The 11,955-nt window shown below is 37.2% G+C and overlaps 1 protein-coding gene across 1 annotated transcript in view; it reads left to right on the top strand.

The window, feature by feature from the left end:
* The first annotated feature begins 6,187 nt into the window (after positions 1-6,187).
* Positions 6,188-11,955, top strand: part of GLG1 (golgi glycoprotein 1) — a 210,371-nt gene continuing 204,603 nt past the window's right edge. The window contains exon 1 of the mRNA XM_068126022.2: positions 6,188-6,596. Coding sequence (XP_067982123.2) covers positions 6,204-6,596 — 393 coding nt within the window. The 5' untranslated portion in view covers positions 6,188-6,203. The remainder of the gene's footprint in view (positions 6,597-11,955) is intronic.

Raw genomic sequence — 11,955 nt, 5'->3', positions numbered from 1 at the left:
AACTACTTTAAAAAACGACAAAAAAAATACAAAAACCCCACCAAAACAACTACTAAAAGCTACTCTTAAAAACAACTTCAAAACCCCACAAAACTACAAAAAAGCGGACAAAAACCATTACAAAAACCAACTACTAAAAAAACCCACAAAAAACGACAAAAACCCCACCAAAACAACTACTAAAAGCTACTCCTAAAAACAACTTTAAAACACCACAAAACTACAAAAAAAAGCATGCAGAAACCAACTACTTAAAAAAAACTACAAAAACCCCACCAAAACAACTACTAAAAGCTACTCCGAAAAACAACTTAAAAATCGCACAAAACAACTACAAAAAAGCATAGAAAAAAACCATTACAGAAACCAAATACTTTAAAACCCCACAAAAAACGACAAAAAAAACTACAAAAACCCCACCAAAACAACTACTAAAAGCTACTCCTAAAAACAACTTTAAAACCGCACAAAACAACTACAAAAAAGCATAGAAAAAACCATTACAGAACCCAACTACTAAAAAAACGACAAAAACCCCACCAAAACAACTACTAAAAGCTACTCCTTAAAACGACTTTAAAACCCCACAAAACGACAAAAAAGCATACAAAAAAACCATTACAGAAACGAACTACTTTAAAAAACGACAAAAAAAATACAAAAACCCCACCAAAACAACTACTAAAAGCTACTCCTAAAAACAACTTAAAAACCCCACAAAACTAAAAAAAGCATACAAAACACCATGACAGAAACCAACTACTAAAAGCTACTCCTAAAAACAACTTAAAAACCCCACAAAACTAAAAAAAGCATACAAAACACCATGACAGAAACCAACTACTAAAAGCTACTCCTAAAAACAAATTTAAAACCCCACAAAACGACAAAAAAGCATACAAAAAACCATTACAGAAACCAACTACTTTAAAAAACGACCAAAAAAATACAAAAACCCCACCAAAACAACTACTAAAAGCTACTCTTAAAAACAACTTAAAAACCCCACAAAACTAAAAAAAGCATACAAAACACCATGACAGAAACCAACTACTAAAAGCTACTCCTAAAAACAAATTTAAAACCCCACAAAACGACAAAAAAGCATACAAAAAACCATTACAGAAACCAACTACTTTAAAAAACGACAAAAAAAATACAAAAACCCCACCAAAACAACTACTAAAAGCTACTCTTAAAAACAACTTCAAAACCCCACAAAACTAAAAAAAAGCATACAAAACACCATGACAGAAACCAACTACTAAAAGCTACTCCTAAAAACAAATTTAAAACCCCACAAAACGACAAAAAAGCATACAAAAAACCATTACAGAAACCAACTACTTTAAAAAAACGACAAAAAAAATACAAAAACCCCACCAAAACAACTACTAAAAGCTACTCTTAAAAACAACTTCAAAACCCCACAAAACTAAAAAAAGCATACAAAACACCATGACAGAAACCAACTACTAAAAGCTACTCCTAAAAACAAATTTAAAACCCCACAAAACGACAAAAAAGCATACAAAAAACCATTACAGAAACCAACTACTTTAAAAAACGACAAAAAAAATACAAAAACCCCACCAAAACAACTACTAAAAGCTACTCTTAAAAACAACTTCAAAACCCCACAAAACTAAAAAAAGCATACAAAACACCATGACAGAAACCAACTACTAAAAGCTACTCCTAAAAACAAATTTAAAACCCCACAAAACGACAAAAAAGCATACAAAAAACCATTACAGAAACCAACTACTTTAAAAAACGACAAAAAAAATACAAAAACCCCACCAAAACAACTACTAAAAGCTACTCTTAAAAACAACTTCAAAACCCCACAAAACTAAAAAAAGCATACAAAACACCATGACAGAAACCAACTACTAAAAGCTACTCCTAAAAACAAATTTAAAACCCCACAAAACGACAAAAAAGCATACAAAAAACCATTACAGAAACCAACTACTTTAAAAAACGACAAAAAAAAATACAAAAACCCCACCAAAACAACTACTAAAAGCTACTCTTAAAAACAACTTCAAAACCCCACAAAACTAAAAAAAGCATACAAAACACCATGACAGAAACCAACTACTAAAAGCTACTCCTAAAAACAAATTTAAAACCCCACAAAACGACAAAAAAGCATACAAAAAACCATTACAGAAACCAACTACTTTAAAAAACGACAAAAAAATACAAAAACCCCACCAAAACAACTACTAAAAGCTACTCTTAAAAACAACTTCAAAACCCCACAAAACTAAAAAAAGCATACAAAACACCATGACAGAAACCAACTACTAAAAGCTACTCCTAAAAACAAATTTAAAACCCCACAAAACGACAAAAAAGCATACAAAAAACCATTACAGAAACCAACTACTTTAAAAAACGACAAAAAAAATACAAAAACCCCACCAAAACAACTACTAAAAGCTACTCTTAAAAACAACTTCAAAACCCCACAAAACTAAAAAAAGCATACAAAACACCATGACAGAAACCAACTACTAAAAGCTACTCCTAAAAACAAATTTAAAACCCCACAAAACGACAAAAAAGCATACAAAAAACCATTACAGAAACCAACTACTTTAAAAAACGACCAAAAAAATACAAAAACCCCACCAAAACAACTACTAAAAGCTACTCCTAAAAACAAATTTAAAACCCCACAAAACGACAAAAAAGCATACAAAAAACCATTACAGAAACCAACTACTTTAAAAAACGACAAAAAAAATACAAAAACCCCACCAAAACAACTACTAAAAGCTACTCCTAAAAACAAATTTAAAACCCCACAAAACGACAAAAAAGCATACAAAACACCATTACAGAAACCAACTACTTTAAAAAACGACAAAAAAAACTACAAAAACCCCACCAAAACAACTAATAAAAGCTACTCCTAAAAACAACTTAAAAACCGCACAAAACTACAAAAAAGCGGACAAAAACCATTACAAAAACCAACTACTAAAAAAACCCACAAAAAACGACAAAAACCCCACCAAAACAACTACTAAAAGCTACTCCTAAAAACAACTTTAAAACACCACAAAACTACAAAAAAAAGCATGCAGAAACCAACTACTTAAAAAAAACTACAAAAACCCCACCAAAACAACTACTAAAAGCTACTCCGAAAAACAACTTAAAAATCGCACAAAACAACTACAAAAAAGCATAGAAAAAAACCATTACAGAAACCAAATACTTTAAAACCCCACAAAAAACGACAAAAAAAACTACAAAAACCCCACCAAAACAACTACTAAAAGCTACTCCTAAAAACAACTTTAAAACCGCACAAAACAACTACAAAAAAGCATAGAAAAAACCATTACAGAACCCAACTACTAAAAAAACGACAAAAACCCCACCAAAACAACTACTAAAAGCTACTCCTTAAAACGACTTTAAAACCCCACAAAACGACAAAAAAGCATACAAAAAAACCATTACAGAAACGAACTACTTTAAAAAACGACAAAAAAAATACAAAAACCCCACCAAAACAACTACTAAAAGCTACTCCTAAAAACAACTTAAAAACCCCACAAAACTAAAAAAAGCATACAAAACACCATGACAGAAACCAACTACTAAAAGCTACTCCTAAAAACAAATTTAAAACCCCACAAAACGACAAAAAAGCATACAAAAAACCATTACAGAAACCAACTACTTTAAAAAACGACCAAAAAATACAAAAACCCAACCAAAACAACTACTAAAAGCTACTCTTAAAAACAACTTAAAAACCCCACAAAACTTAAAAAAGCATACAAAACACCATGACAGAAACCAACTACTAAAAGCTACTCCTAAAAACAACTTAAAAACCCCACAAAACTAAAAAAAGCATACAAAACACCATGACAGAAACCAACTACTAAAAGCTACTCCTAAAAACAAATTTAAAACCCCACAAAACGACAAAAAAGCATACAAAAAACCATTACAGAAACCAACTACTTTAAAAAACGACCAAAAAATACAAAAACCCCACCAAAACAACTACTAAAAGCTACTCTTAAAAACAACTTAAAAACCCCACAAAACTAAAAAAAGCATACAAAACACCATGACAGAAACCAACTACTAAAAGCTACTCCTAAAAACAAATTTAAAACCCCACAAAACGACAAAAAAGCATACAAAAAACCATTACAGAAACCAACTACTTTAAAAAACGACAAAAAAAATACAAAAACCCCACCAAAACAACTACTAAAAGCTACTCTTAAAAACAACTTCAAAACCCCACAAAACTAAAAAAAAGCATACAAAACACCATGACAGAAACCAACTACTAAAAGCTACTCCTAAAAACAAATTTAAAACCCAACAAAACGACAAAAAAGCATACAAAAAACCATTACAGAAACCAACTACTTTAAAAAACGACAAAAAAAATACAAAAACCCCACCAAAACAACTACTAAAAGCTACTCTTAAAAACAACTTCAAAACCCCACAAAACTAAAAAAAGCATACAAAACACCATGACAGAAACCAACTACTAAAAGCTACTCCTAAAAACAAATTTAAAACCCCACAAAACGACAAAAAAGCATACAAAAAACCATTACAGAAACCAACTACTTTAAAAAACGACAAAAAAAATACAAAAACCCCACCAAAACAACTACTAAAAGCTACTCTTAAAAACAACTTCAAAACCCCACAAAACTAAAAAAAGCATACAAAACACCATGACAGAAACCAACTACTAAAAGCTACTCCTAAAAACAAATTTAAAACCCCACAAAACTAAAAAAAGCATACAAAAAACCATTACAGAAACCAACTACTTTAAAAAACGACAAAAAAAATACAAAAACCCCACCAAAACAACTACTAAAAGCTACTCCTAAAAACAACTTAAAAACCCCACAAAACTAAAAAAAGCATACAAAACACCATGACAGAAACCAACTACTAAAAGCTACTCCTAAAAACAAATTTAAAACCCCACAAAACTAAAAAAAGCATACAAAAAACCATTACAGAAACCAACTACTTTAAAAAACGACAAAAAAAATACAAAAACCCCACCAAAACAACTACTAAAAGCTACTCCTAAAAACAAATTTAAAACCCCACAAAACGACAAAAAAGCATACAAAACACCATGACAGAAACCAACTACTTTAAAAAACGACAAAAAAACTACAAAAACCCCACCAAAACAACTACTAAAAGCTACTCCTAAAAACAACTTAAAAACCCCACAAAACTAAAAAAAGCATACAAAACACCATGACAGAAACCAACTACTAAAAGCTACTCCTAAAAACAAATTTAAAACCCCACAAAACTAAAAAAAGCATACAAAACACCATGACAAACCAACTACTAAAAAAAACCCACAAAAAAACGACAAACCCCCCACCAAAACAACTACTAAAAGCTACTCCTAAAAACAACTTAAAAACCCCACAAAACTAAAAAAAGCATACAAAAAACCATTACCAAAACCAACTACTTAAAAAACGACAAAAACCCCACCAAACAACTACTAAAAGCTACTCCTAAAAACAACTTTAAAACCCCACAAAACTACAAAAAACCAGTTACAAAAAGCAACTACAAAAACCATGTACAAAAAGCAACTACAAAAACCCCACCAAAGCACACTTGACATTTTCTAGTTGGTGTAGTTGGCGTGGTGTTGCTGTGGCGCGGGCACGATGAGCCGAATGACCTGTGTGCCCAATGTCGTTGCGCACCGGGACAACACATCGTTTGTGGCCGTTGGGGTTGCGTCATCTCCATCGGTTGGATTTCTTTCCCATTTTGGTGTGCTGGCTACGTGTGCGTCACTTCCGGAATTTAGGTTTCATTCGTGCGATTGGTGTTTGATATTTTGTCGATTCTTGATCATTCTTTCTGGAAGACAGCTGCTCGCCCGTGTCTCCGGTTTGTCCAAGTTGTCTTTGAATCCATTTAAATCAACATTCCTTGGTTGTCCTTCCATTAACTGCATCCGGTATAAGATTAAATCATCCGTCGGATATATTATATATGTTTATGGATATATTAGAATCTCAGACTATTAAAATGTCAAAATTACAACAACGAAGCGAACGAAGAAATAAACGAGTAGCGAATGATTTTTGGAATGATGAATGAAAGAGGAAAGAATGCTTTGTGACCGACTACCGAGTGACGCGGTGGTGATGACGCGTTGGTTTGACAAGATGGCGCTGGTACATCGCTATCCTTCTACGCAGCCTTGCAGTTTCCCTCAGCTCTGGGTGTTTTCCCTTTTCGTGGCGTTTTGTTTGCTTCTCGAAGCAGTCGCAGCGAAGCAGGTCGACCCCAAGCAGGTCGACCCCAAGCTATCTCCTTACAATGTCAATGGAGTCCGTGAGAAAGCGGTTCCCCTGGTTAATAATAATAATAACGTGGCGGCGAGACAGGAGACAACTCGGGCCCCCGTCCGGACCAGCGGCAATGGGTGGCGCATCTCCGAAGACAACGCGTGTTCGTCCGACGTTCGCCGCCTGTGTCCGCGCAGTTCGTGGCAAAACAACTTCGTGGTGCTGGAATGTCTGCAGGATGAACGCGAGGTGTGTGAGGGTTGTAATGTTACTTGTTGACGTTTGGGTTCAGCACACCGCGGACTATGTATGTGACACGTGTACGGTGTGGTCGTGGGTAAAGTTAAACCTGTACGGTGTGGTCGTGGATAAAGTTAAACATGTATGGTGTGGTCGTGGTTAAAGTTAAACCTGTACGGTGTGGTCGTGGTTAAAGTTAAACCTGTACGGTCTGGTCCTGGTTAAAGTTAAACCTGTACGGTGTGGTCCTGGTTAAAGTTAAACCTGTACGGTGTGGTCGTGGGTAAAGTTAAACCTGTACGGTGTGGTCCTGGTTAAAGTTAAACCTGTACGGTGTGGTCGTGGGTAAAGTTAAACTTGTACGGTGTGGTCGTGGGTAAAGTTAAACCTGTACGGTGTGGTCGTGGTTAAAGTTAAACCTGTACGGTGTGGTCGTGGTGAAAGTTAAACCTGTACGGTCTGGTCCTGGTTAAAGTTAAACCTGTACGGTGTGGTCGTGGTGAAAGTTAAACCTGTACGGTCTGGTCCTGGTTAAAGTTAAACCTGTACGGTGTGGTCGTCGTTAAAGTTAAACCTGTACGGTCTGGTCCTGGTTAAAGTTAAACCTGTACGGTGTGGTCGTGGTGAAAGTTAAACCTGTACGGTGTGGTCGTGGGTAAAGTTAAACCTGTACGGTGTGGTCGTGGATAAAGTTAAACATGTGTGGTGTGGTCGTGGTTAAAGTTAAACCTGTACGGTCTGGTCCTGGTTAAAGTTAAACCTGTACGGTGTGGTCGTGGTGAAAGTTAAACCTGTACGGTCTGGTCCTGGTTAAAGTTAAACCTGTACGGTGTGGTCGTGGTTAAAGTTAAACCTGTACGGTCTGGTCCTGGTTAAAGTTAAACCTGTACGGTGTGGTCGTGGTGAAAGTTAAACCTGTACGGTCTGGTCCTGGTTAAAGTTAAACCTGTACGGTGTGGTCGTGGTTAAAGTTAAACATGTATGGTGTGGTCGTGGTTAAAGTCAAACCTGTACGGTGTACTCGTGGTTATAGTTAAACATGTGCGGTGCAATCATGGTTAAAGGTAAACCTGTAAGGTGTGGTCGTGGTGAAAGTTAAACATGTATGGTGTGGTCGTGGTTAAAGTTAAACCTGTACGGTGTGGTCGTGGTTAAAGTTAAACCTGAACGGCGTGGTCGTGGTTAACGTTGAACCTGTATGGTGGAGTCGTGGTGAAAGTTAAACCTGTACGGTGTGGTCGTGGTTAAAGTTAAACATGTATGGTGTGGTCGTGGTTAAAGTTAAACTTGTACGGTGTGGTCGGGGTTAAAGTCAAACCTGTACGGTGTACTCGTGGTTATAGTTAAACCTGTACGGTGTACTCGTGGTTATAGTTAAACCTGTACGGTGTACTCGTGGTTATAGTTAAACCTGTACGGTGTCGTCGTGGTTAAAGTTAAACCTGTATGGTGTAGTCGTGGTTAAAGTTAAACATGTGCGGTGCAATCATGGTTAAAGGTAAACCTGTACGGTGTGGTCGTGGTTAAAGTTTAGACATGAACAGTGTGGTTGTGTTTAAAGTTAAACATGAATGGTGTGGTCGTGGTTAAAGTTAAACCTGTACGGTGTGGTTGTGGTTAAAGTTAAACCTGTACGGTGTGGTTGTGGTTAAAGTTAAACATGTATGGTGTGGTCGTGGTTAAAGTTAAACCTGTACGGTGTAGTCGTGGTTAAAGTTAAACCTGTACGGTGTGGTCATGGTTAAAGTTTAGACATGTACAGTGTGGTTGTGGTTAAAGTTAAACCTATATGTTGTGGTTGTGGTTAAAGTTACACCTGTACCGTGTGGTTGTGGTTAAAGTTGAACCTGTACGGTGTGGTTGTGGCTAAAGTTAAACCTGTACGGTCTGGTCCTGGTTAAAGTTAAACATGTATGGTGTGGTCGTGGTTAAAGTTAAACCTATATGGTGTGGTTGTGGTTAAAGTTAAACCTATATGGGGTGGTTGTGGTTAAAGTTACACCTGTACCGTGTGGTTGTGGTTAAAGTTGAACCTGTACGGTGTGGTCGTGGTTAAAGTTCAGCCTGTACGGTGTGGTCATGGTTAAAGTTAAACATGTATGGTGTGGTCGTGGTTAAAGTTCAGCCTGTACGGTGTGGTCATGGTTAAAGTTTAGACATGTACGGTGTGGTTGTGGTTAAAGTCAAACCTATATGGTGTGGTTGTGGTTAAAGTTAAACCTGTACGTGTGGTTGTGGTTAACGTTGATACCTCGATCTTGTATACAAAAAAAAACAAAAAAAAACTGTATGGCGTGGTTGTGGTTAACGTTAAACCTGCACGGTGTGGTCGTGGTTAAAGTTAAACCTGTACAGTGTGGTCGTGGTTAAAGTTGAATCTACGGTGTGGTCGTGGTTAAAGTTAAACCTGTACGGTGTGGTCGTGGTTAAAGTTAAACCTGAACGGTGTCGTCGTGGTTAACGTTGAACCTGTATGGCGTGGTTGTGGTTAAAGTTAAACCTGTACGGTGTGGTCGTGGTTAAAGTTAAACCTGTACGGTGTGGTCGTGGTTAAAGTTAAACCTGTACGGTGTGGTCGTGGTTAAAGTTAAACCTGTACGGTGTGGTCGTGGTTAAAGTTAAACCTGTACGGTCTGGTCGTGGTTAAAGTTAAACCTGTACGGTCTGGTCGTGGTTAAAGTTAAACCTGTACGGTGTGGTCGTGGTTAAAGTTAAACCTGTACGGTGTGGTCGTGGTTAAAGTTAAACCAGTACGGAAGGGTGGCACTAAAATACGGGGTAAAATTTCAAACACATGAAAATTCGGATCTTTCCATTCAAAGTGGTTCCATTTATTGTCGAAATCACAAACTAAAATTTTATGCAAGTCGTATAATATTTAAGGGTTCCTCACCGCAACATTGCTTGTTGCGGTGAGCATACAATACAAAATTATATAATTACATACAATTAAATAATAATATTATAATTACATTATTATGTCCATACATATTCCATAAACTGCAACATAGACAAATATAATCTGATCATTAATTAATTTATAAACATCAAAAATAATGAACATAAATCTCTGGCAACTATTGTTGCCAGTGGGCTTTAATGGGTTAAGATGAAAAACAAAAAACAAAAACGTACCCTAATATTATTACTGTTATTATTATAATAATAATAATAATTATTATTATTAGGGAGCGCGGTGGCCGAGTGAGTTGGACAGCTCGTGTTGGGTTGACCACGCCAGTAGATAAACTTTAGAGGCCATGAGCTCCCTCTAAATATGATTTGATCACTGAAAATTTCCAAGTGTTTTCTCATGGGATCAAACAAAACCAGACCCCAAGACCGAAAATTATGAAACATTCGGTTTTTAGTGCCACCCTCCTGTACGGTGTAGTCGTGGATAAAGTTAAACATGTACGGTGTAGTCGTGGATAAAGTTAAACCTGTACGGTGTGGTCGTGGTTAAAGTTAAACCTGTATGGTGTAGTTGTGGTTAAAGTTAAGCTGATACGGTGTGGTTGTGGTTAAAGTTAAACCTGTATGGTGTGGTCGTGGTTAGAGTTAAGCCGATACGGTGTGGTCGTGGTTAAAGTTAAACCTGTACGGTGTAGTTGTGGTTAAAGTTAAACCTGTACGGTGTGGTCTTGGTTGAAGTTAAGCTGATACGGTGTGGTCGTGGTTAAAGTTAAACCTGTACGGTGTGGTCTTGGTTGAAGTTAAGCCGATACGGTGTGGTCGTGGTTAAAGTTAAACATGTACGGTGTGGTCGTGGTTAAAGTTAAACCTGAACGGTGTGGTCGTGGTTAAAGTTAAACCTGTATGGTGTAGTTGTGGTTAAAGTTAAGCCGATACGGTGTGGTCGTGGTTAAAGTTAAACATGTACGGTGTGGTTGTGGTTAAAGTTAAACCTGAACGGTGTGGTCGTGGTTAAAGTTAAACCTGTATGGTGTAGTTGTGGTTAAAGTTAAGCTGATACGGTGTGGTTGTGGTTAAAGTTAAACCTGTATGGTGTGGTCGTGGTTAGAGTTAAGCCGATACGGTGTGGTCGTGGTTAAAGTTAAACCTGTACGGTGTGGTCGTGGTTAAAGTTAAACCTGTACGGTGTAGTCGTGGTTAAAGTTAAACCTGCACGGTGTAGTCATGGTTAAAGTTGAGCCGATACGGTGTGGTTGTGGTTGAAGTTAAACCTGTCTGGTGTGGTCATGGTTAAAGTTAAACCGATACGGTGTGGTTGTGGTTGAAGTTAAACATGTATGGTGTGATCGTGGTTAAAGTTAAGCCGATACGGTGTGGTCATGGTTAAAGTTAAACCTGTACAGTGTGCTTGTGGTTAAAGTTTAGACATGTACGGTGTGGTCGTGGTTAAAGTTTAGACATGTACAGTGTGGTTGTGGTTAAAGTTAAACCTATATGTTGTGGTTGTGGTTAAAGTTAAGCCTGTATGGTGTGGTTGTGGTTAAAGTTGAACCTGTATGGTGTGGTTGTGGTTAAAGTTAAACCTGTACGGTGTGGTCATGGTTAAAGTTTAGACATGTACAGTGTGGTTGTGGTTAAAGTTAAACCTATATGTTGTGGTTGTGGTTAAAGTTAAGCCTGTATGGTGTGGTTGTGGTTAAAGTTGAACCTGTATGGTGTGGTTGTGGTTAAAGTTAAACCTGTACGGTCTGGTCCTGGTTAAAGTTAAACATGTATGGTGTAGTCGTGGTGAAAGTTAAACCTGGACGGTGAGCCGTGGTTAAAGTTAAACCTGTACAGTGTAGTCGTGGTTAAAGTTAAGCCGACACGGTGTGGTCGTGGTTAAAGTTAAGCATGTACGGTGTGGTCGTGGTTAAAGTTAAACATGTACGGTGTGGTCGTGGTTAAAGTTAAGCCGATATGGTGTGGTTGTGGTTAAAGTTAAACCTATATGGTGTAGTCGTGGTTAAAGTTAAACATGTGCGGTGCAGTCATGGTTAAATTTAAACCTGTACGGTGTGGTCGTGGTGAAAGTTAAACCTGTATGGTGTGGTCGTGGTTAAAGTTTAGACATGCACAGTGTGGTTGTGGTTAAAGTTAAACCTATATGTTGTGGTTGTGGTTAAAGTTAAACCTGTACCGTGTGGTTGTTAAAGTTGAACCTGTACGGTGTGGTTGTGGTTAAACTTAAACCTATATGGGGTGGTTGTGGTTCAAGTTAAACCTGTACGGTCTGGTCCTGGTTAAAGTTAAACATGTATGGTGTGGTCGTGGTTAAAGTTCAGCCTGCACGGTGTGGTCATGGTTAAAGTTTAGACGTGTACGGTGTAGTTGTGGTTCAAGTTAAACCTATATGGTGTGGTTGTGGTTAAAGGTAAACCTGTATGGTGTGGTTGTGGTTAAAGTTGAACCT

This window comes from Myxine glutinosa, chromosome 10 (assembly GCF_964187855.1).
Source record: "Myxine glutinosa chromosome 10, kmMyxGlut1.1, whole genome shotgun sequence".
Lineage (NCBI taxonomy): Eukaryota > Metazoa > Chordata > Myxini > Myxiniformes > Myxinidae > Myxine > Myxine glutinosa.
The sequence above is the reverse complement of the archived record's forward strand: the minus strand, read 5'-3'. Positions and strand labels throughout refer to the sequence as shown.